The 24,407-nt window shown below is 51.7% G+C and overlaps 1 protein-coding gene across 3 annotated transcripts in view; it reads right to left on the bottom strand.

Moving 5' to 3' along the window:
- The window catches only part of numb (NUMB endocytic adaptor protein), a 100,002-nt gene that overhangs the window by 24,599 nt on the left and 50,996 nt on the right, over positions 1-24,407 (bottom strand). The window contains exon 1 of one of the 3 annotated variants that reach the window (XM_070521624.1): positions 21,371-22,666. The exons of the other annotated variants lie outside the window; for them this stretch is intronic. Coding sequence (XP_070377725.1) covers positions 21,371-21,491 — 121 coding nt within the window. The 5' untranslated portion in view covers positions 21,492-22,666. Of the gene's footprint in view, positions 1-21,370; positions 22,667-24,407 lie in introns of those variants that run through there. 3 annotated transcript variants of the gene reach the window in all.

Below are 24,407 nucleotides of genomic sequence, written 5' to 3' on the forward strand. Positions count from 1 at the left end.
TGTATAATTGTTTGCTCTTTATACTGTGTCAAATTTTCCCCCTTACCCAATGCCCATTCTTCGGGCCTGTAAGGTATTTTGAATAAATAAATAAATAATAGCCCCCGTATTAAGAAACGCATCTCAACTTGAAGCCCACGCTTGACTCGATTTAAATGACGCCTGTCGTGAGCGCACCAGGCGTCGTTTATATCAAGTCAAGCATGGGCTTCAAGTTAAAATGCATTTCTGAATACGGGGGTAAGTCTCTATATAGACTCGTTGGAGCAGACGTGCGGGAACAACTTATCGTCTGCGCGAACTCGACCCGACTCGACGCAAGCGGGTCGAGTCGGAAGTCGAGTTGACCAATCTCGAACCGACCGCCACAGCAGTTGCTGCCGAAGGCGTCCATCTATCATTTCAGCGTGCGCCTCCGCTATGCCAAAGCTCTCGAACAGCTCTCACCAAAGGCAGCCAGGGTATTGTCCTTATATGAAAGTGAGTGTATTTTTTTTCAACGAAAAGAGGGCGCCAAGACAAAAGGTAAGAGCATAGAGGTAAGAGCCTGACAAGATCCTGGTCACCCTCGACAATTCTTTCGTCTTTTCATCATTGGTTTGCACCGCTACGTGATACCGTTACGAGCCACTTTGGCATAACGGGTGATCGGAATAAAAACAAAATACATGAAAACAGCAGTTACAAAATACATCCTCGCCAATTGGAACAAATTTCTGTCACCATACGCATGCGGGCACCGTTAAACATTTTGGCGGCTCCATGTCGAAAATAAGCCGGAAATGCGCCGAGGTTGTCGGTTTATAGATTTAGCCAGCAGTTAGTTACACATAGTGTATATATTGCCTGGAAGACTCGGTCAGTCGCTGCTAGCAAAAGCATGCACAGAACGTAACGTTATTTCGAGGCACATTTCGGGGACGGGTATTTCGGAATAAGTTTAGGGATGCCTGCACAGTGGACGTGCTTCATCTATACCGACAACCTCCGGTTGCTTGTCTGCAGTGTGTGCCATAAAGGTAACTACTTTCTCTGGCGGAATTTCGCTATAGCTTTATAGGCCTGTGATTTGCCGCGCAAGTCGTTCCAGCTCCTTTTAAGCAATCCCATAAAAAAATAAAATAACAATACTTTTCAGAGAGTTGGGCTCGAGGGTCCATGAATTTCCAGCGGCGTATTATTATTATACTACAGAAACACGTCCCACCGCTCCACTTCCTTCGGCTGCTTGCAACGACACTTTACTAGGCGATGGCCTAACATCGTCTAGTTGCAACGACCTCCGCGAGGGTGCGCGCCCGCTTCACACACACACACACACACACACACACACACACACACACACACACACACACACACACACACACACACACACACACACACACAGAGAGAGAGAGAGAGAGAGAGGGAGAGAGAGAGAGAGCGTTTTAACGGGCGTGAAGAGCGACGGATGATACCGAGGAGAAGCTCTACGCGACGAGCGCACACAACGGTCGCCGTGCTCGCACCATTTACCTCAGCGCGACCGAACTCGTCAGCTCATTAACCGCATGCCGTGCTACGGGGCGAAGGGTTGAACCCCTCGGCCCGTTCCAGCGCCGTGGGCAGCGAAGCGCGTCTGAGGTAACGAGCGAAGCTCCTCCGCGGAGGTACTACGTATACAGTGTGTAGACACGATAGCGGAGGAGTGCGTATACGTATACGACGCGTGCCAGGAGCGGTTGCGCGTATACAGGCGCACTGTCAGTAGAGACGCACTCGGGACAGACGGGAGAAAATAACGAGAAGGGGGCGTCGCTCGAGGCGGTGTTACACTAGAAAAAAAGAAAAGTTGAAGAAGGCACTTGGGACTCCCGCGCATCATAAGGTTGGCTACACAAAAAATTATCCTGCAGGGCTCGAAACTCTGGCGCCCCGATCTCGTGTTTTCCGTGTGCTTGTGGCTTCGGACGTTTTTGTGACGTTATCCACCGCGCCTTCTCTTTCTAAATTTTCAAGCATTCGCTGCTTTCCAAACATGCGTAGACATTCCAAACATTCGCTGCAGACATGCGAAGTCATTGCAAACTGCAGCGTTCAAGAGGCAATTAAAAATATATATATATATATTTCTGGGGTCTTGCGTGCTAGAACCACGATATGAGCCCCCCTCCCCTCCCCCAATTTTGGCGTGCTGTAGTGTGTGCGTGTGTGTCCTTGAGGGGGGGGGGGGTTTAGGGAGGAGGGCTACGGACTAATTTTGATCACCTGGGGTTCTTTAGCGTGCAGCCAGACGGGCGTATTTTTTTTTTTTTTCATTTCGCCCTTATCGAAACGCCGCCGGAATTTGATCCCGCGTGCCCCCTCGGGCTTAACAGCGCTACGTTAAAGCCACCAACGCCACCACAGCGGATGTGTTTTAAAGCCCAATAATGCGCTGAAAGATGATCAACTGACAAGCAGCAAAGAAACAGTCGCTTGAAACCCGAAGGACGAAGCTTAGTCAAATCCATGTGCGTTATACCCATAATTCCCGCCCTGTCTGAACCGTCATGTTTGCAGGTCTCGTATAGACACTATAGCCTCCAGTGATTTTTGAAGGAAACTCTGTGCTTTGCACAACAACTTATACGCTTTAGTGTCCCTGTCATGAATACAGGGACTGGTTTAGGTGTCTACGCTGCCATCGTGCTTAGCATACGTGAAGCACGTCGCACGCGGGCGTTCAATAGCAGTCTCAGCAGTGAATGCCAAGATAACCTTGCACGGCGGTGTAAACATTCTAAAAACGCTCTTTCAATCGCTCATTTAGACATCTGCCCGTTTGGCCGACGTATTTCTTTCCGCAAGTCAAGCGAATCACGTATCTTGGCATTCACGGCAGAGACTGCCACTGTGACCTTGAATTTGAAAACTGCGTCCTAATCTCCAAACACCGAGAACAGCTTATAACACGTGAAATCATATATAGGCTGACAAGATACAGCGGCTGGGTGACCTTTGCATCAGCATGCCCTCTATTGCCCTCACCAAACACGAAATCAAGTATCTGGCTGTGATGCAATAGGGGTTTCGCGTGTGACATAATGCGAAGGTTGTTTTTCATTACTTTTGCCCGTGCATACAGTTCTGGCGATTTCGCAAATAAAGATCAGTTGCAAGTCAGCGCCTGTGTCGTGTTCTTCCTTCAGTCCCCGTCTTTCGCGATGTGCACACATGCCGATACTGAATCACCAACTCGCCCACGCTTCCCCACTTATCAAGTTACAAAGGTGCATATGCGCGCGTACGACCGCGCTATAGCGAATTCACCCTCTGCAGTTCACGCTGGGAGCTAGCTCCATTTAGGCGGGCACTGCGTGCGCCCGAACGTTCTGCGCCAGAACAGCTCGCGGCGCGTACACCGGGGTTTGAGCGCCGGGGCGCAGATTTCCCCAGAGGGAGAAAAAAAAAAAGATCGGTCTCCATTTTTCTTCTTATTATTTTTTTTTTTCCGGCGACGAGGTCGCGCGCAGGAGACGGTGACGGACGGCTTCCGTACGCTCGGCGCATGCCAAGGCCGCGGCTGCTCGAAGCGGCGGAGCGGGCGGTTCTTTTTTCGAAGGGGGGAGGAGCGGGGGGGGGGGGAGGGGCACTCGGATGCAATCACGCGCGTGCGTACGCGCGCAGGTCAACACGAGGCCCAGATAATTTAGACAAAGTCCGACGGCGCATGGGCGGCGTGAATTTTCTGGAAAGTCCCCAAGCTCGTGTATTCAAAAGTTCAATGGCAAATTTCGTTCTTCAAAGCGGCGTACGGCGAACATCGAAATAAAGAAAAAAAAATGTGTCAACGTAGTCGCCTATGGATGAACGCTTCACCACCGTCTACAAACGTGCACAGCTTGGTCCGTACGGCACACGCAAGGAGTGAAACAGACACGCTCGTCGAAAGCCTTCGTTCTGCATCTCAACCTAACCAAACAAGTGGAACCTAAGCGGCTCCCGAAGCGACCTCCTGCCGGCGCCGGTTCCCACGACACACGGCGGGCGCGGTGTGACGCCAGACCGCGTATAGCGGTGGGAAAACGCTCCCTGCGCGGCTCAAACTTACGAGCGAAAGTTCGCGTCATCCTCGCAACTCTTTTTCCCAACGAGCGACGGGAGAACGCTTGCGGCAGCGAGGAGGACCCTCACGATTCGACTTTCGTTGCGACACATTCACGGCACGGCGCACCTGTTCTCGTACGGGCGCCCGGAGAGCGCGTAAAGCCGACCTCGGACGCGATGCTGCTGCACCCGTCCTCGAGCACAACCGTGCCACCGCCGTCTCGATGCACACGCAGCCAAGTCGCCGCCGACGCCCGGTGTCACGCTCGTGGTCACGCTTTCGCGCGCGGAGACACCGACACGTTCGGTTGGGCCCCTCGAAGCGACGGGAAAACAAAAGGTCCCGTCCAGTGTGCGTGTGCCTCGCGCCAACACTTTCGTGGGCACTAACGCCAGCACGAACTTAAACAAGGAGCGAACCGAAACGCACGCAGGCAGGCGGGCGTCCTCGGGTGTCCGTCCCGACCGTCCACGATATGGAAAAGGACGCGCGGCGCGTCTTTCGAAAACGCCTTTGTGCACGCACGCACGGACGCACGCGTTCGCTATAGTGTGTGTGCGTGCCACCAGCCGGCGAGCGAGCTATCGATCCGGTCACGACGGTCGACCTCGCGTGTCCCCCGCCAGACCTGGCAATCAACCCCCCATTTTTTTTTTTTTTTCTGCTGGGTCAAAAACGTGCACACGCAAAACACGCCGCCGCAAAGACGGCCTCCGCGCCAACCGTGAGCAGTGCCGCAACCATACGAAAAAGACGAGGGGGTGAAAGATCGGTGCGGTCCCGTTACTTGCACGGGTCGTTAAAAAAGATACGTGCGGTTGCCGTGCATCTCGAACGGCCTCTGCTTAAAAGCCGATACACTTGCACGGTGGCAACGCGTCGGAAGTGGGCTATCAGGTTTACTGCTAGCCACCCCTCGCCCCTCCCCCTACTCCCTAAATCAACGCTCCACACACTTTGATAAACTATCAACGTTTACATGTCAACCCTCTTTGAAATCAAACGCTGACAGAGCCAGTCCGCCCGCGAATCGTCTCTGTAGCGCGAAGGAATTGGGAGACCGGGCGATTTAAAAAAAAATGTTAAATTATGGGGTTTTACGTGCCAAAACCACTATCTGATTATGAGGCAGGCCGCAGTGAGGGACTCCGGAAATTCGGACCACCTGGGATTCTTTAACGTGCACCGAAAGGGATACCGGGCGATAAAATGCAGCGCGACTGATTCAAGGAATGCGTTTGTTGCCCATTGCGTACAGTATGTCCTCGTGTTTTCTTTTGTAACCTTCCCGCATAGAAAACACCACGTTCGCACGATTTAACGTGGCCACAGCGACGACCGTTCGTTTCCGTCACTACGTTCGCGCGGCTGCGTTCTGTCAGATACACTACAGAGTCAAACGCAGCGAAGCGAACCTGCTGTTGGCCAGGGGCGGCTTGCACGAACATTTAATAACGAAAGTAACAACGAATTTAAGGACGCGTTCTTGTGCGGGCCGGGCGTTGTCTATGGAACATTTAAGAATGCGTTCTTAAATTCGTTGTTACTTTCGCTATTAACTGTTCGTGTAAGCCGCCCCACAGGCGTGCCCACAAACAACCCCCTTTCGTATAAACGTCCGCTCCCGCCGAATCCGTCCGCATTCGAGGAGATCGAAAAGAAAACGCCGCTCTCGGAACACGTGAAGTGATTTTATGCGAAGCATATTACGAGAGCTCAACCCAGCTCCTCAGGCGCGGCGGTGTCGCCTTCAATACCACGTGACACCGTGACGTCACGACAGAGGAGAAACGGGGCTCCAACTCGCGCCGTCGCTCGCGGCGTCGCGGCGGTATATAAGCAGCTGCGCTTGCCTCTGCTAAACACTCACGAGGTGAGATGCCTCCTGGAGACAGAGCCGCTCGTTGGAATGAGAAGCGAAGGTTGCGGCGTACTACAGAGACTGTTTCTAGGTGGCTTTCCTACGGCGCAGCGACTACGCGCCCCGCATCGGACGCGGTGAGCGTCGAGCAACGCAGCGTTCGGCGCGACAACGAAATGTGCGCCTGAGCAAGCGCCGCACGCCTGAGCCGACGACACCGGCTTTTCTGCGACACGAGCTCCTTAACGCTGTCGCGTTAAAATAAAGGCTAGCATGCCTCGCGTCCTGGGCTTAACCTTAGCTAAGCCACAGCCATTTTTTAAAGAGAAATGGAAGAGATAAGTGCAGTGCCGCAACTGTCTCTCACAGGAGGACACCTCAACAGCACGTGCGCGCAAGGTGACCGCAGCAAGCCCGCGTGTATAAGCTACAGGGTGACGACCAGACGTGTACACAGTTCAAGCGGGACACGCCCCACTTGCAGGGGCATGGTCCCCCGCACGTCCCGACCGCAGTTTGATTTTCTGCCGGTTTTCGGGCACACCGGCCTGCGCAAAGTCAAATGGAGTGCGGCAGCTCTTCTGCCGGGACGACCGACCCTAGCAGCTACGCTGTACAGAAACGTATAGGCGTAGACAGAGCTACGGAGGAACGCGCCGTGTCATCCTAGCAAATTGCCCCCCCCCCCCCCCCGAAAAAAAAGAATGAGAGACGCACTTGTTGAAAAGTTATTACGGTCAGCTTGCAGACATCCTAAAAGTATATCGGGCCTGCAGCAGCACGCTCTTTTAGCCGAAAGCCTGAACTCGCACAAAGGGAAAACCACTGCTTTAATATATATATTGTGACGAAGAAGATCGGCAGGCTAAAAAAAATGGCTGTGGCTTAGGTAAGGTTAAGCCCAGGATGCGAAGCATACTAGCCTTTATTTTAGTTGTTGAACCACTGTTTAGCCTGGTGAACTGCTGTTGCTTGGCTATATTTGGTTCGGCTAGACGAAGAAACAACTCATGCATTACTTCTTCGCCTTCAAGAGTGGAACGCGATAGCGTTCCCGTCGACCCGCCAAGGGGTGTAAGACAATGGGCTACAGGGCAGCGACTACGCGCCCCGCATTGGACGCGGTGAGCGTCGAGCAAAGCAGCGTTCGGCGCGGCAACGAAATGTGCGCCTGAGCAAGAGACGCACGCCTTAGAAACAGCGCGTTTCTAAGGCAACACCGCATTCACTAGAGGCGCTTTTGTACCGCTTTGAAGCGTTGTACTCGTGGCTCAGTGGTAGCGTCTCCGTCCCACACTCCGGAGACCCTGGTTCGATTCCCACCCAGCCCGTCTTGCAAGAGTTGAGCCAAAGCCACTTCTCCTCTGTCGTGACGTCACGGTGTCACGTGATTTCATGGTCACCGCCGCGCCTGAGGAGCTGGGTTGAGCCCTCGTAATATGCTTCGCATAAAAAGCACCGTTGCCATCGCGTGGCTCATACCCAGCACCTCCACCAATTGTAAAGGTGGTTTATTCGGGTCCTAGAGAAGCAGCGACCAACGCGACAGCAGCAGCTAGGGCGCAGCCAGTGAACGAACTGGGTATGAGCCACGCGATGGCAACGGGGCTTTTCAGCCTGCCTATCTTCTTCGTCACAATATATATATATTAACGACGACTGCCTGGGGGTCACGCTTTTTTGTTCGTGTTCCGGAGGAAACACACACACACACACACACACACACACACACACACACACGCGCGCTCCTGTCTGTCTTGCCTCTTTGTCAGGGCTCGTTTTTTTTTTTCCCCCACGAGCGTATATACGAGGGCGTTCTTACACTCCGCCCCCATCGAAATGCGCCAGCCACCGCGGCCGGTACGGAACCCGGCCGCGACCTCGAGCTCAACAGCGCAACGCCGCAGCCACTACAGTACAAGCTACACGGCAGCGGGTCGAATCAACACCACGCATCGGGACCCAGCTGCGCTGCAATTAGTGTGCACCGAGGTTATGCTCTCAGTTCTTCGCCGCCACCCACCTTTCGCGTCCCCCGCCTTTGTGGGGGCCAGGGAAGTCTACATAGTCACAGCTTGTACAGTTCAAGCAACACTGCACGCAAGTTGCAATGCGCTGACATCGAATAACGAGCACGCGCGCACGTTCACGCAACCGACGGTCGCCAACCAACGAAAAGCGGCGAGAGCAGTTCGGCCCGAATGTTGGCACGGTACACCCACATAAACTCGTGTATACGCTGCAGTCAAGGACGTGTCTGTACCGCGAAAACGACGCAGGCGCGTTGGCGACAGGAAGCGGTTAGTACACTGCACCCTGCGTGCGCGTTGCGTTCGGCTGGCTTCGGCTCCTTTCCTCGGCCAACGGGAAAAATAGTAAAAGTAAACGGAAACCGCTTAACTATAAGCACAACACTCGCGGACTGCGTTGGAATGCGAGAGAGAGGTAGAGACCGGTTTTTCTTTCTTTTGTTTCCTCCCCCCGAAGGCGCTTGCTAAATTCACGGAACGCGATCGTAAAGCGCGAGCCCCAGGAAGATGTCATTTGTGGATGCAATGAGCAGGGAGAGATGTCATGCCCGCCAAGGGGATATAATTAAACGAGAGCGCTTAATTAAAACCCGGGGAAGAGAACGATCGAACCTTATATATATATATATATATATACATTCGTACAACAGAGTAAAAACGAAAATGGCTGGTAAAGAAGGGCTTTTCGCAGAGGTGCACATCAATCGCAGGCCCATCCGGTCGCTGGTCTAACAACAACCCCGTGTTCAAGGGGAATCCTTAGCACCTGGAGTTTCCATCCAAATAGGCGGGAACGGGGAAATCGTCCTTCTCGGAAACCACTTCACCGAATTTGATGATGTTCGTAGTATTTAAAAGAAAGAAGTCAAGATGTATTAAAAGTAAACAGCGGAGTTTCAATTTAAGCCACGAATATATATATATATATATATATATATATATATATATATATATATATATATATATATATATATATATATATATATATATATATATTAAAAAGAGAATCGCAAGTGTCCACATAAAAGCTCTGTCACTCTGTAATAATAATAATAATAAAGAAAGCGATATCGCAAGTCCGTAAACTACACTTAGTAATACATCTAAAGCGGACAAAATTGATGTATTATGAACCGATTTTAAATGTACCGCTTAACTGCGAGCAGTATACTGTTGAAAAACCTTTCTAAACATCGTAACAAATTTTACGTTAACAGTCTGATGCAAAAATTCGAGGTCATAAGCTTAAATTCTGCTGCTCATATAGTTGCTTGAATTTAACTTTTGTCACTCAAATGCAATAAATTTAATTCAAAACGGCGTAGTGGTTGTCTCAAGAGGGAATTTATGCGTGTTACATGCACAGAGTTGGCTGCGGAATAAGGCTTGTCCGCGCCCTCGTCCCCAAATATTAAACCCAATCAGACACAAAAGTAAATACAAAGAGAAGCTATAGCTCTGACCACAAGTCCTGACACGGAAGAGATACGGGTAAATAAGTCTGCACCACGATCACTGCTCGCCACCACGTTCGACCACAACATGCCAGAAAATTATTTAAAATAGCGAGGGGTTAAAAAAAATATAACGCCACAAGCGAAGCCAACCGCGCTACGGCCATCGTGGAAGCGAGAAGCGTTGGCCCGCGGAAACTGCTTTCCTTTATATTTTTGCTTTGCTCTTCGAAATAATGGTTTCGAAGCCGGACCACACGCACGAGCGATGATACTATACACGAATGACCTTTTCTTTTTTTTTTCTTCTCTCCCCGTTTCGTTTTTTTTGTAATCTCGCTGACATTTACGCATATAAAGCAGGCTCGAGAGACGTATGCTCTCGATTTCCCACACGGACTACCGTTTCTCCCGCGGATTCCTTTCGAAACGTGCAGAGTGGACACCAAGAATAGGCCGGGCAAGACGCAGACGGACAAAAAACTGCAAATTAACTTAAAATGCGAGGCGAAACATAAAACAAGAACAGCGAGAAAAGAAAAAAGAAAGAAAGGAACGAGAAGCCGGATGAAAGCGCCGACGGCGGTGAGGTTAGCTTCTCGTCGTTGCTTTCGAGGAAGGAAGAACGCGTCGTCGTGGGGTTGAGGGTCGCTTATATGTGGGCTACCAGAGGGACGAGCCGTCACGAGCGTGGGCGCCGTGCGAGTCAGGCACGGGCAACCGAGAAAGCAAAAAAAAAACAAGAAAGAAAGAAAGAAAGAAAGAAAGAAAGAAAGAAAGGAAAGCAGGCACAAACGCGTGTACGCCCAGACACAGAGGCAAGACAGACAGGTGTGTGTGTGTATGCGTGATTGTGTGCAGACACCCGGAAAAAGGTCCCCGGACAGTATCCGAAACATTCAGGCAGACCCGGCTCACGGAGAGAGAGAGAGAGAGAGAGAGAGAGAGAGAGATCCTATGCGGAAAAGGAGAGAAGAGAAATAAACGAGAGGTGAGGGCAGAGAAACGGGAAAACTAAAAGACGGAAAGTAAAAAAACGAAACCACGCTCACGGGGTGGTTCAGCGAAAACTTCAGCGGGGTGGGCGAAACAAAAGTCCCCGCTTTGCGTCACCCCTTCCCTCCCGAAGCACCAACCGAGCCGGCGGCTTTTCGTTTCGCACGCATGTTACACGCTCTCCCTGCAGCCCCACATCGCCCGCCCGGAAGAGGGGGGGCGCGTGCACGACGTCCCGTTCCGACGTCTCGCTTCCTGGCATCGGAAAGAAGACGGGTCTATTATTCTAGTACACTGTAACGGGGCTGTAGTCACCAAGAACGTCAGGATCGAGTAAGAAAGTACCTCCCTAGCCTAACGTACTTGAGTCGGAAGTTGGGAACGGAGCGACATCAGAATGGCGGGGGGGGGGGGGGGGGGGGGGGGGCTAGGGGAGGGACGGGAGGGGGGCCGGCATCCGTGTAACAATGCTGGTTTTGGTAAACGCACCGTGACCGAAGCATAGCGGAGTCGCGATTACGTTATTCAACGTATACGAAAGTTACCCGTGCGCACAATTAACCAGCCGAGAGTTTCAGAAATAGTGGACCCAGAGACGACTATGCGAACACCGGAAGCACCACCCGTCCTCGCTCCTGCATAATCCCCCCCCCCCTCCATATAATTTCACTCAGAAGCAAAACAAAATGACAGAAAACTCACTCCATCCCAGAACGCTTACAGTGTGACCACGATCCATGAGGGTCCGCGACAAGGGCGAGAAATTAAGTAACGCGTAAACTCGAAATGCGACGCGCTCGGAGGATATTCTCTGCCCAAACGACACGTTCGTGTAGTTTCCGCACGAAGTGCAACGCCCGCCCATCTCTCGCCGTTTGAATCGCGTGTCCTCGGCGCAGTACACGACCGTCGGCCACGCGACTCGGAAGCGCGACCAGCTGCGCGATGACGCTGCATACATGGATGTACCGACGCGCGTTTCACGCGCTGGATGGAGGAAGCCGGCAAGCGGCTGACAGGTGTGATTTGTGGAGGCACCATTCCAGTTCGCTTGCGACACCGGAAGACGAACAGATGGTAACGGCAACGCCTGTGTCGACATCTTGCGAGCAGTGCATGGCGTAGCCAGGAACGTTCCTCCGGCGGAGGAGGTATGCCAACACTGGCGTTCGCATCACACATTGCAAGTGTTCTTCGGGAGCTCACTCGACACACGTCCCGTCTATTCGAGGAGCGAAGTGAAAATGACGCTGGTCCAGAGCAGACCACCGCCGGTAACACACACGTACACTGTTCAATGCATGCTTAGAAGAGGTATTCAAGCTATTTAACTGGGAAGCCTTAGGAGTGAGGATCGACGGCGAATATCTCGGCAACTTTCGCTTTTCAGATGACATTGTTCTATTCAGCAACACTGCAGACGAGTTACAACAAATTATTGAGGACCTTAACAGAGAAAGTGTTTAAGAGTGGGGTTGAAGATTAATATGCACAAGACAAAGATAATGTTCAATAGCCTGGCGAGGGAACAAGAGTTCAGGATCGCCAGTAAGCATCTATAGAGTCTGAAGGAGTACGTTTACCTAGGTCGATGACTCACAGGGGAGCCTGGTCATGAGAAGGAAATTTATAGCAGAATAAAAATGGATTGGAGTATATACGGCAGGCATTGTCAGGTCCTGACTGGGAGCTTACCACTAGTTGAAAAGAAAGGTGTACAATCAATGCATTCTACCGGGGCTAACATATGGGGCAGAAACTTGGAGGTTGACAAAGGAGCTCGACAACAAGTTGAGGACCACGCAAAGAGCGATGGAAAGAAAAATGTTCGGCGTAACGTTTAGAGACAGGAAGAAAGCGGTTTGGATCAGAGAGCGAATGGGGTTAGCCGAAATTCTAACTGAAATTAAGAGACAAAAAAAATGGAGCTGGGCAGGCTATGTAATGCGTAGGATGGATAACCGGTGGACTATCGGAAAGTTATAGAATGGGTGCCAACAGAAGGGAAGCGCAGTCGGGGACGGCAGAAAGCCAGGTGGGGTGTTGAAATTAGGAAATTTGGAGGCACAGGTTGGAATCAGTCCTGCAGTGGACATATAGATAGGCTGATGATGGTAAATGCATGATACACCGGCATTTTTGCATTTCGCCCCCATCGGTAAATGCCGGAGTTGGATCCTGCACCCTCGGGCTCACCATCGCAACGCCACAACAGCCACTACACGCCACCACGGCGAGACTCTTCCAGGAAGGATTTCCTCGCACACTGTAATAAAGGCGTACATACACATTCGCGAAGGCCGGCTCATAGTCTTTCCTTTGTACACGTGTGCACTTAAAGTCTCTCTGGGCGGGAAGCGCTACGGCGGGGCCTTACGGGCGGTTATGTTCACGGACGACGGGAAGTCATGTTCGCACCGCGAAACGCCGAAAGCTGCTCCGCCCTTGCGTATAAACTTCCCCGACGGGAAAGTGCGCTGGGAGTTTATTTTTACCGCTTGCGCTCAAACGCAGAACGCCCTCTCATCATTTCGGTCGAAATTCGCACCGCATACACCCTGACGCACACCATACAGCAAGTGTTGTATAGGCTTCTTCGGAAGCCGCGTCCACATCGGGGTTGACTGCACGGGCCGTTCCAAGCAAGTCGCGGAAATACAGGTATACGAGGAAATCGCTTGTTGGAAATGCCCGCAGACGAGCTAGCAATGATAACCGTTTAGCAAATGTATTGAAGTACGAAGTCACACAGCGACAGGAGAACACGTGGCTTCTTACGAACAACATTTATGGCACGTTCAGCTATATAATCAGTTTCTGCAAATCATAGGCTTCAAGACAGAGTATAAGTAATGACATTCCCGGTATAAGTAATGACATTCAAGATTGCAGCACGGTCAGGTCATTGAGAAGTATGACGGTCACAAAACATCGTGTTAGAGCATTGCGAGTAGCTCACCACGGCTGTAGCAGGTTCAAATGAAAGTACATAAACAAAGAAATGCCACCAGAACACCGCCCCGCGACCAATAGGCAACGCGACCTTCGCATTGCAGACTCGAAAACGCGGCGCACGTTCGCAGGAGACAATCACGACTGTATAGTAAATGCGTCGTTGGCTGGCGCCTGTGAGGATGAGTCGGCTGGATGTGCACGTATATACTACACATATAGCGCTCACATTCTCAGCCTTTCGCAACACGTCGTACTAGAGGCCGCTTTAGGCTCGGGTTTCTTTCTTCTTTCTTTCTTCCCCAAGGCTAACTGCCCGTCAACGTGCTCTGAATCCACAGCGGCCCTGTTGCCCACAGCGAGCAATGTGCACATCGTCGTTCGCCGCGTATACGACCGCCGCTTGGCACGGGCCCCAGCGGCTGCGTGCCAGCGTCTGCATGATCAGCCATGCTTTTGAAGCGAAGCGGGAGGACGAGGAAGGGGATCGGCACAGAGGCCGGATGTGCGACGAAGCATCCATCTGCTGGACGACCTTCTTCATTCAAGCGAGCAGACGACAACGACGACGTGCAAACGAGAAGCACGTGCGCGGCGAAGACAGGCAGACGATCCGAGGGATGCACTGAACGCCCATTCAAGGCAGACGTCGTCTGCAATTGTACAACACGAGTCTCGCTGGCATCGTCGTGTGCTTATTATACCAGCATCGACAGCAGATGACGCTTAACTGGACACCGGACTGTCTGGAAATAACAGTTATTTACCGAGCAATGATGGAGACGCTTCGCTTAATAATGCACGTCGGACAACGCCGTTTGAACGTGCGTGTACCTCGGGCTCGATGTAGCGGCATAGCAGACGAGCGAAAGAGCCGGAGTAAGTTTCAAAACACTACAATGCACTACTGTTCCAGCGCCACCACCTTCTGGGTCATGACGTCACAGAGACGAAACCGAAACTGGCTGTAGAAAAGCTAGTACGTTAAATTATTCAGGGCGGGCTTGCAAGGGCCTTCTCTAGTGTTAAGAGGTATATAGGACTTTCATTTAACGGTTAAAAAAAAAAACAAGTCTGAAATATAATGTCCCTACTCCTTTAAGGGGTCGTATACCAACAGGCTCCACACCACAAACAACAAACAAGCATGTTTACCCGGCCTTGTAGCACGCATATAAAACAGCGCCGCCTCCCTTGGTCCGGAAAGGACATCGCTTCGCATTCGCACGCTACGGGCCGGCGGCGATTGTTCTACAACGACGCCCGGAAGAGAAGCCGCGGAGGACGCGGCCACGCAGATACGACACGCCTGACCTTTCCGGCGTCGAACAAGGGAGGTAATGAATGTCTCACTTGGGAGACGGCGCGTGTACCGGACACACAACAACACAACGGCCGGCAGGCAGCAGGGCGCGCAACTTCCGCTATCAAGGTCGGCCGAGGGGAAAGAAATACAAACCCATGCGTGTATATATGTGCAGACGCAAAGCAAATACACGCGCGTTATCTATCGCTGCAGCGGCGGCTACGTGGTGCGCCGAGTTGCCGCATGGGTAACATTAACCCAGTTGGTTCTTTATTCTATGATTAACCCTTCGAGGAGGAGTCACTACGAGAGAGATAAAGAGAGAGAGAGCACCGGTATATGACGACGGATGAGAGGGACCGGATAACACTTCGGGTTGGTTGTCTGCACTTGCATATTCAGCGGATTAGGAAGGCGTTGCCAGTGTTCACCACAACCATAGAGGAAGGAAATAAAGACTAGGAGGGAGCATGGCGTCACGCAGCTAACCTTGGCAAGCCAACTATCTGTGAAAGCCATTCCCTTTGCTCTTTCCCTCGCCGTGTCGCGCCAACACGTGACCTCTGAGACTTAGCAGAATTGGCCGGGAATGTTTTGTTCACGGTAGCTTTTAATCGACGAGCACTTGTTCGGCGGCCCTGCCTTGTACTTCTGCTGTAGCTCTGCTGCACAGTGAGCAGCTCTGCCCAAGTAACGTTGGCTCTGCCTACAGGGCGGCGGCGCACCAAAATTTACCGTGCGCTCTGCCGTAGCGATCACATGTTGGGCCCACACGTTTGGCCTCAACTGTGACGCCCAGTGCTCCACTATGTAATTTAGCTATTTACCTTCTCCATGACCAGGAGTTACTGTACATGCTACTGTTTTGCTAGCATATACAGTAACTCCACCAAGACCGCATCTGACTCGCCGAGTTGCGGGAAGCACTTGAACTATCTAGCGGCCACCATGGCCTCAGAGATCCGGCGGCACGCGCCACGCGGCCACAGGCAACGGCAAGGGTACGGTGCCACCGTAGCAAGGGGGTTCTCGGTCGTGCGCACCGACAAATATCACGCTTTCTTCGCGTCGCGTGGAAAACGCGCGAGAGACAAGAAAGGCCAAGACGAACTCGTCTTGGTTTTCTCATGAGGTGCACTTTTTTTTTTCTTTCGGGGCCACTCCACGCAAGCTATATTATATAAACCGCGTCAACTAGCCAAACTGTACATGTCTGGGCGTTTTCTTCACCTCACGTCGATTGTAATATAAATTCCAGGGTCTTACATCCTGAAACAACGATCCGATTACGAGGCACGCCGTAGGAGGGAGGGGGAAGTATTAATCTTGACCACCCAGGGTTCTTTAACGTGCGCCTAAATCGAAGTACACGAGTTCTTTCTTTTGTTTTACTTTTCACCCCCCCCCCCCAAACCCCCCTTATCGAAATGAGGTTGGAATCGAACCCGCGTCTTCTATTTCAGCAGTGCGACGCCGAACGTAATGCCAGAATGCGAAATGGCTGCAGCTAGCTCTCGGCGCTTTCGTAACTTTTCAATACCGCGAAACACGACCCAATAGCACGGCGCTTCGCGGATCTTGGAGATATCTCACTCCCGGTGCCGACGCGTGAACGCCTATACGTGGCAAAGAAAGAGTGCACGGAATGCGATCGTGCGCGTCAACGCAAGCGCGTAAGCGAAGCGCAGTCATGCGCAAACGCGAACCCTGTACCAGGGGAAAGCAGCAGCGATATCGCCGGCCATCCCGGAAACCCGAGGCGAGCCATCCGCGGGAAAACAATGGGGCCGGGCATCGATCGCCACCCGATCTTGTTGTTGGACGGCACGGTCCTCGTCGCGTAACGCAGAGAGAGAGAGAGAGAGAGAGAGAGAGAGAGAGAGAGAGAGAGAGAGAGCCGTGAGGGCGAATAACAATCCCCAGCAGGAAGGTGACCAAGACCGCACTCGCGCGCAGTGTTTCCCAAACAGCGCGTCGTGTCGAATTCGGTCGAGGGGTAGGGGGGGGGGGGAGAGGGGGGCTTGCAAAGCCGAACGAGAGTAAACGGGATCGCTGTGGACACGAAAGAGAAGAATAGGTCGCGAGATAATATTGAGCCGGAAATGAGGCATACACGCGGTGACGAAACACGACCGCACTCATCCTGCCCCACCCCCCCCCCCCCCTCCCCCAAACAAGCACGTGCGCGCAGACAGACAGACATAGAGGGTTTGTGTACAGAGGCCGTAGCAAAGTCACTTCTAGTGTCATGTCTCATCCCTCTTGTTGTTTCTTTTTCGCGCGTGTTTGTTATCCTGGTATCAGCCATTGCTCGATTCTCAACTATTCAGTTTCGCTCCAACCGCATCAACTGCCCGGAAGTGTAAGCGCCAATAGCTACAGTACAGGGTGTATGAAGCGAATCATAACAGCTCGTGACACTGCGGGAGGAATTCGAGCCGCGGGCTTGCTTCGAAAGTGGAGTGAAGAGCCGTCGCATTACGATAACATTCTCTCTCTCTCTCTCTCTGTGCGTGCGTGCGTGTGTGTGTGTGTGTGTGTGTGTGCGTGCGTGCGTGCGTGCGTGTGTGTGTGTGCGTGCGTGTGTGTGTGTGCGTGTGTGTGTGTGCGTGTGCGTGTTTTTCTTCACGTGTACCGGGTTGTGAGAGTCTGGTAAGACAGCCGATTTGCGCAAGAGAAACGCAAGGACGTTCGTTACTGCCTGGGTGCAACTTTCTTCAGCTATCGTCACAAAGGCACAACTTTAGGCACAACTGACTGAGCGCGCCATCTGGACGGGCTTTCACGGACGCCTTAAATTCCCGTCCCACCACTTCCGGAGATGTCTCCTTCCGTGGCTGCTGACTGGCTAAGCCGCCTGGCAGAAAACCCTTCGCTCCAGTGACGGGTCGCACCGGTATGTGGCCACGTCACTCAGAAAAAGTATGGCCCCGAAAGTGATCGAACGCGGACGCTGTTCTCCAGAGGCCACTCTACACTGGTCTGATGTACCGGAATAGCCACAGAGGAGCTGCTGCCGCAAAGCGAAGTTCATAACAGCTCTGTCACACGTGGACAGCGGACTGCATGACAATTACTCTCAAATGCTGTTAACAGAATGGTGACGGTTGACATGTTTGTGAGTACTAAAGCTGCCCCACTCAAGTAAGCATCACGGAGAGAAACGCTGTATTGAATGGATCCTGATTAATCACGTTCGGAGCAGCCGCGGTTGTAATGCCCAAGGTAACATATACTCGGCGTGTTTTGATACCATAAGATTCGGATTTAAGCAAGGTCAACTTGACGCGTGGCCCTCAGTCGCGTTCTTGATACGCTGTAGCGACCTTTTAGCTGTGGATAGTTTAGCAAACCAATTGCCAAATAGGTAATCACTAAACAAATTAATTTTCAACTCAAATGACACTTTGTCGATGGACGTGCCCTCCGTGGCAAGAAATATTTTTCTTGATGAAAAACTCCGTTTGGGAATAGCTCTTTGAAGAACTCGGCGGACGCTGGGTCGTAGCGGGAACTGACGGTAAAGCCTCGCACTGGCATCGATAGATTATGCCCCGATACCTTCCTACCTTGTCCAAAGTACAACTTTTCATGTTGGTCTTTCTTCACTGATGTAAATACCAGCGTCCCTGCGCTATCACGTTCGACAGCAAAAGGCCCCGGTCGGCAAATCGAGTCTGGCCAATCTTTACGACCGCTCGGTGCTCGTAGTAATACATATATCGTAAATATGCAAATGACTCTGGGGGACGCTTCCTACGGGGTTAAGTACACCGCTGTTACGCAGCGGCTGTCTCGATATAAGTTCGCGCAATCTCTTATGCACTCCAGTATACGCGAGAAATGCAAATGACGCTAGGTGTGTTCCCAGCGTCTCTTATTTCCTGTATTAGGGCTGCGCAACCGCCTCCCGATGACGTGATCGCGCGATCGGTATAAACACCACGAGATGTCGAAAGAGGCTTCGACGGCACACGATCGATGTGGCTGTCGTTTGCTCGAACGTCAAACACAGACTACATTGAGAGCGTAGTTTCCTATCTTTTATTTCTTCACTGCATAACGATTAAATTTACGATTGCCAGTTGCTGTGTACCTAGACATATTCAAATGTTTTACAAAACATGCCCAAATGTTCAATTTCGAAAATGCGCGATCAATTGCTGTATTTCTTTTACATCCTTGCATTTATTTTGTGTAAGCTAGCACGATCGAACGTTTTCTTTTTTTTTTAATAGTGTACTCAGGGATTATTTTCTGTCGTCTGGTGGAACTCTGGATATTCGGCAGCTGTTTTCATTGCAATTTCGGAGCTTGAAAAAGAATAACATCAAAAGTCTTGCTTAAGGGGGCTTTGGATTTGTTTTGTACCCGTCTGCCTACACTTCAGTTCTTCAAAATGCGTAATATGAAAGGTCAGTGGCTTCCATTCGAGAACTCTTTCTGTATTTACTTTTGTCTAGTGTGCTTTCACCACGCATATGGAAAATAGAGGACATCTTTTTCCTTTCCTTCTTTCTTTCTTTAGCTCTCTCTCGATCCCAAACGCGATGCAACTACACTTGTAGTGAGATGATGGATGACTAAGTATACGCAAGACGAGAAACTTAAGTAGCCTTCCCTCGGGTGCCATTAGCCTGTTTGGAGCTGTAATTGCAGGCGGTATACCAAGGCCAAATTATACAACTGATGCGCCGTCAGTTTATAAGCGCGTCGCAATATTCTCGGTGTACTAAGCTTTGGCACCATGCCTATTAGGGGTCAATGACCTTTAAGCAGTGCACATTGGAAGGGACGACACAGAAGCATAACCGGATCAGTTGCGTAAAAAACACGGAAGCCGACCACAATATGTATCAGCACTCGTATATTTGTTCTTTTCAACTTCCATAGTCGGATACAACTTAAGTCTGCAGCGAAGCCCCGCCCACGCCCTCATAACCGCCAGCCACTGTTCCTCCGCGAGGCTGCAAATAATTCGTACTTCAAACTTTTCCTGTTACCCAAATAAGGAGCACAAAAATAAAGTTATAAGCGCGTAATTTTATGCGTTTTCAGTCGTCTATTACAGTGAAACGATAAAAGCCTAATTCCTTACTGAAGTAAAATAAAACGCCTGCTTTGCTGCAACTTATTGCCAAGTTTCACTTCAGTTTGACATAAAAACTGTTTACAGCGCAAACACGCAACCACAAAGAATAAGGGACAGGACACAAGCGCTTGTGTCCTGTCCCTTATTCTTTGTGGTTGCATGTGTTTGCGCTGTAAACAGTTTTTATGTCAAGTATGCACCAACTCGCCCAGAAAGAAGTTTTAATGATTCATTTAAGTTGGCAGTGAAGTTTCTTGAGTAAAACGGGCTCGACAGTGAAATGAGCTGTACCGCGGACTCTTGAAGAGTGAAACTCTCAGACCCTATACACTTTTTCCATGTCTGGTGCACATTTCATCGCTTCCACCGATGGAAAAACTCGAGAATAGCAGACGCTCCGGGGGGCGGGTATCACGCAAATACGACGCCATTTGTTTTGACGACGATTGCATTTGCTTCTGTGATTGGCTGGCGAAGTAACAATCCCGCGCGGTCCGTGTGTTGTCAGTGTCCGTGTCCCTAAACAAGTGTACCACGATCATTCCCGACCAGACGGGCTTTCGTCAAACCCTGGATTTGAAACCTGCAACAATCGAGCTGTTGTCGAAGTAGTTTGTTCGCCTTGTGTTTGTGGCTATAGTGAAAAAAAAAAAAACACGTTTAACGCAAAAAAAAAAAACGACGCGGCAATAACTTCGTTGCTGTTTGCTTCCGTTTCTGCGACGGGACGGTTATGTGGATCGCCGCAGTCGCGCCGCCGAAGTGTCGTAGGCCGAGCACGTCCAATACGTCATCGGCAACCCCGCTGCATTTCGAGACGCATGTTTTCTTCATACAGCGTTAAGCAATCCGTCGCATGACGCATCCGTAACGACGCTACCTGTACACTGAGCCCACGGCAGGGGTGGATGGAGCTTTCAGAAGAATCCGTGCGGTTTCGGGAAGGAAAAAAAAAAAAAAAAAAACGAAGCCCGATCGAAATCGTTGAATTCTGTCAGTCTCGAATTGTGTCGTGCGATCGAAGCCCCGAAAGACTTGCCGCGCCTGATACACGTAACACCAAAGGCCAGTAAGCCTGCACAGTTTCCTACAAAAAATTGCTAGAGGAAAAAAAAAAGAAGAAAGAACTCTGGCGCTAGTATAGCGTCTGTCGGAGCTGCAAGCATGGTGCGGTTCAGCGCACATGCCGAATGATGGTTAATACATAAATCTGCTTAAAGTTCGTCACAATCTTCAAACGGCTTTGCGAATTCACAAATGAACCAATTTCAACGAAATACGAAGGTATAAATCCGACAATTCACACTAATTATTCGTGTGAGCCGATTCCCACTGTCCTCTGCGTTTAGAGAACTAGCATTGCTTCGAAATTTAGACCAGTAAATTTAGTCAGGAACGTATGGTAAATAACGCTATACAAGAGCTTCTGAAGCCACGACGAGCACGCATATCAGATAAGTCAGTGTACTGTTATTCCCAGGGTACGGCTGAACGATATCGCCGGGCGTCCGAGTTTTCCTCCCGAGTATAGCAATTTTAATGGGGAAACTCCGCATGACGACAACCGTCAGCTAGCCAGCTGCAGCTCGTTTCGTACGCAGGAGACTCACCGACGCGGGCGCGACGCGCCGACAGTCGCGTGGAATGCCGCCGCGGCCTCAGTTCCGGCGATCCGCCCTGGTTCGTGTAGCCCATACCACCGGGCGCTGCTCGGCTATGCGGTTGCCCCATGGCTGAGGAGAAAGCGCCGAGCTTCCGCTTTCTTCTTACTGCAGTTCCTATTAGGCCAAATCGACGGGTTGAGGACGATCGGCAAGCACTGTTTCGCCGGTGTCCTCCTTGACAGCCAGCTCCCGGCAATGTTGTTGGGCCGGTGAATTCACACTATCACGGTATGCACAGCGCTTGCTGACGGACACTCCCAGCGACTCTTGAGAAAACGGCGAACGACGTCGTAAAAGACACACACACACGCACACACGCAAGTCACACAAACCACACGGCCACACACGCGCGCACAAACCACGAAATCACTATAATATTACGCCAAGCGTGCAACTACGGGATAAGGCAACAACCCGTTCGCAGAGGGGTGAGCGAGCGGGCCGTTAGGCCTAGCGAAACCACCGCGCGACCCCGTCCGTCTGCAGCCGAACCAACGCAGACCACAAGACGACGAACTTTCGACGGCGCGCACCGGCGCGCACAGCCGGGAGGCGGTGTCTGTCCGCGCGTCGTCTGCTTCCGCGGTCAAAACGCAGCGCCGGTCCAGGCCTCGCAGTCGTTGAGCCGGATCACCGCGCGTCGCCGACCCTCGTCGTCGTCATCGTCGTAGTCGTCATCGTTACCGAAGTCGTCGGGACACACACACCACCGTTGGCGGTTGTTGAGCCGCACGTAGGAGGCGGTGCGGCGGCGTCGGAGGCCACGGGAAAACCGCGGCGGAGGGCGAGCGAGGGAGTTGCGTCGTTCGTTGGGACTGCCGATGAGAATGAGGCTAGACGGGGCTCCACGGACGCGCGCGGAAAAAAAGAAAGAAAAAGCGGCCGATTCCGGATGGGATCAGATGCACGTCGGTCGCGCGGCTCCCTCTTCGTCCGATAAAAACGACTAAACCTGTCCCGCAACCGTTCTTGCGGCAGGTATTCACAAACTGGAGCGATTGGCGATCGAGCCGCTGTCGATCGTCGCCATATGTGAACACCGTTGCATAGGCAGGGGCAAGGCGACCGACTGGTACAGTAGCAGACGACAGCGATATGGCCAGAATACGTAGGCAAAGCGGCCAGCCAAGTGGCGGGCACGAAGCAACCGAGAAGACGGGCGTCGTTCGGCAGGCGTACGCGTGTGAAGCAGCGGCAAAGCGCCACACGGGGCGGTCCCCGTATTCCCTCGCACGACGACCGCTTGCCTGAAGATTCACACACACACACATACATACGCAAGCAGCCCGCAAGCAGGAAAGCAAAGCAGAGAAGAGAGAAAGATATGCAAAAAGCTGCGCCTCCAGTCTCCCTTTCCCCTCTCGGCGGGCAAGAGGAGGCGATCTCAATCTTGGCCGCGGCGGCGTTGGCCGCTGCACCACCGCAGACGGCGGCCCATGCGTGACGAACAGGCGGCGGCGATCAGCTGGGAGAAGCAGAAGACTACAAAGAAGCAGACGCCGTCAGACAATGGGCGCCAGCGCAGGCCGAAACGCCTCGGAACCACGTCCGTGGGCAGAAGCGAGGCGTCCCGCGTGTTTCTTTCTGGGAGCTCAGAGGAGCGAGCGCCTTGAGCAGAGACATCGCGCTACAAAGGCCTCGGCGCAAGCAACTGGACGAAATGAGCGACGTTTTATTCGCCCCATTTCGCATACAGAGAGGCCGACGAGGCGGCGGCGGCAGCGGCATAGCCGCTGTGTGCGAATGGAGAGAAACGGCTCGAGCTAGCAGCTCCTGCGAAGACGGGAAAAACACGAAGAACCCGAAAGCTGGCAGCTCGGCAAGGGGAGGTGAGCAAGCCCGTTGAGGGCGCGGGGAAAATAAAGAAGGAAAAAGGCACACGCGGGCACAGCGTACTGGTCGGCCTTGGCGACGAAGCACGTGACCCAGCCGCCGGCGTCACACAACACGCGCCGTTCTCGCTAGGTGACGTCAAGCGGCTGCGCTCGGAAAAACGGATGATATTATGCAGGGGGCATCATCGCTTGGCAGCGACTTTAATTCCCTTTGGTCGGAGGTAAAAGTACTTGGACGGTACACACCGATATGCAAATCAAGCAGCGGACGACGTTACGAGAGGTACTACATGCCAAGAAAAGCCTCAAGACATAGGAATGGTCGGTTCTTCCGTCGAAACTCTGAATACGCGTTTGGCTTGTTTTCGTGTCTCCTTCTTTTTCCCCTTTTCTAATTCACTTAACAAGCATCGTCGCGAATTCGAAGTAATTACATGACATTAACTGTACAGAATTTCATTGTGAAAAGCAAATCGAGTCGAACACGGACGTGTCCCATCCGTGCTCAATTTGTGCTGCTTTTCACAAAGAACGCAAACCAACTCGTCCAACTTTCAGCCTTCTACAGAATTTGCCGTAAGCGGAAATATACGAAGAAAACTAAAACTGGCCTGTATTATCCGTGTAAACAGAATATGACAAGCTAACCTCTCTAACTAAACACAAGCCTCTTTCTACCACTTTACCAGCTATGCTGCAAGCAAACCCAAAGCGATTTTAGAAAACCATAAATACTAAATAATGGAATGAGATTTCACTTAATGATAGCTCTGAATTTCCGATCCTGGAGACCGAGGTTGCAGATCTTAACACAGCATTTAGTTCGGTTTTTACTGATGAATCCCCAGACAGCTTGCCCGATCCAGCATACCTCGTGCATCCGCTCATGCGAAACATCACATTTGATCCCGTCGGCATTGTCATAGTAATTTAATTGTTGAAGAACTCGTCATCCACTGTAGTAGGTGGTATCAAGGCCAAAGTGCTAAAAAACACCAAACATGTGTGTATCCAGTCTTGTTTTCATCACTCATATTCTGGGCATCACTTAACAGCGGTTCAATGCCACATGACTGGCTGGTGTGCAAGGTAATCCCAGCCTTCAAGAAAGGAAGCCGATCATCACCGAGTAACTAGCGCTCGATTTC

This window comes from Dermacentor albipictus, chromosome 7 (genome assembly GCF_038994185.2).
Source record: "Dermacentor albipictus isolate Rhodes 1998 colony chromosome 7, USDA_Dalb.pri_finalv2, whole genome shotgun sequence".
Classification (NCBI taxonomy): domain Eukaryota; kingdom Metazoa; phylum Arthropoda; class Arachnida; order Ixodida; family Ixodidae; genus Dermacentor; species Dermacentor albipictus.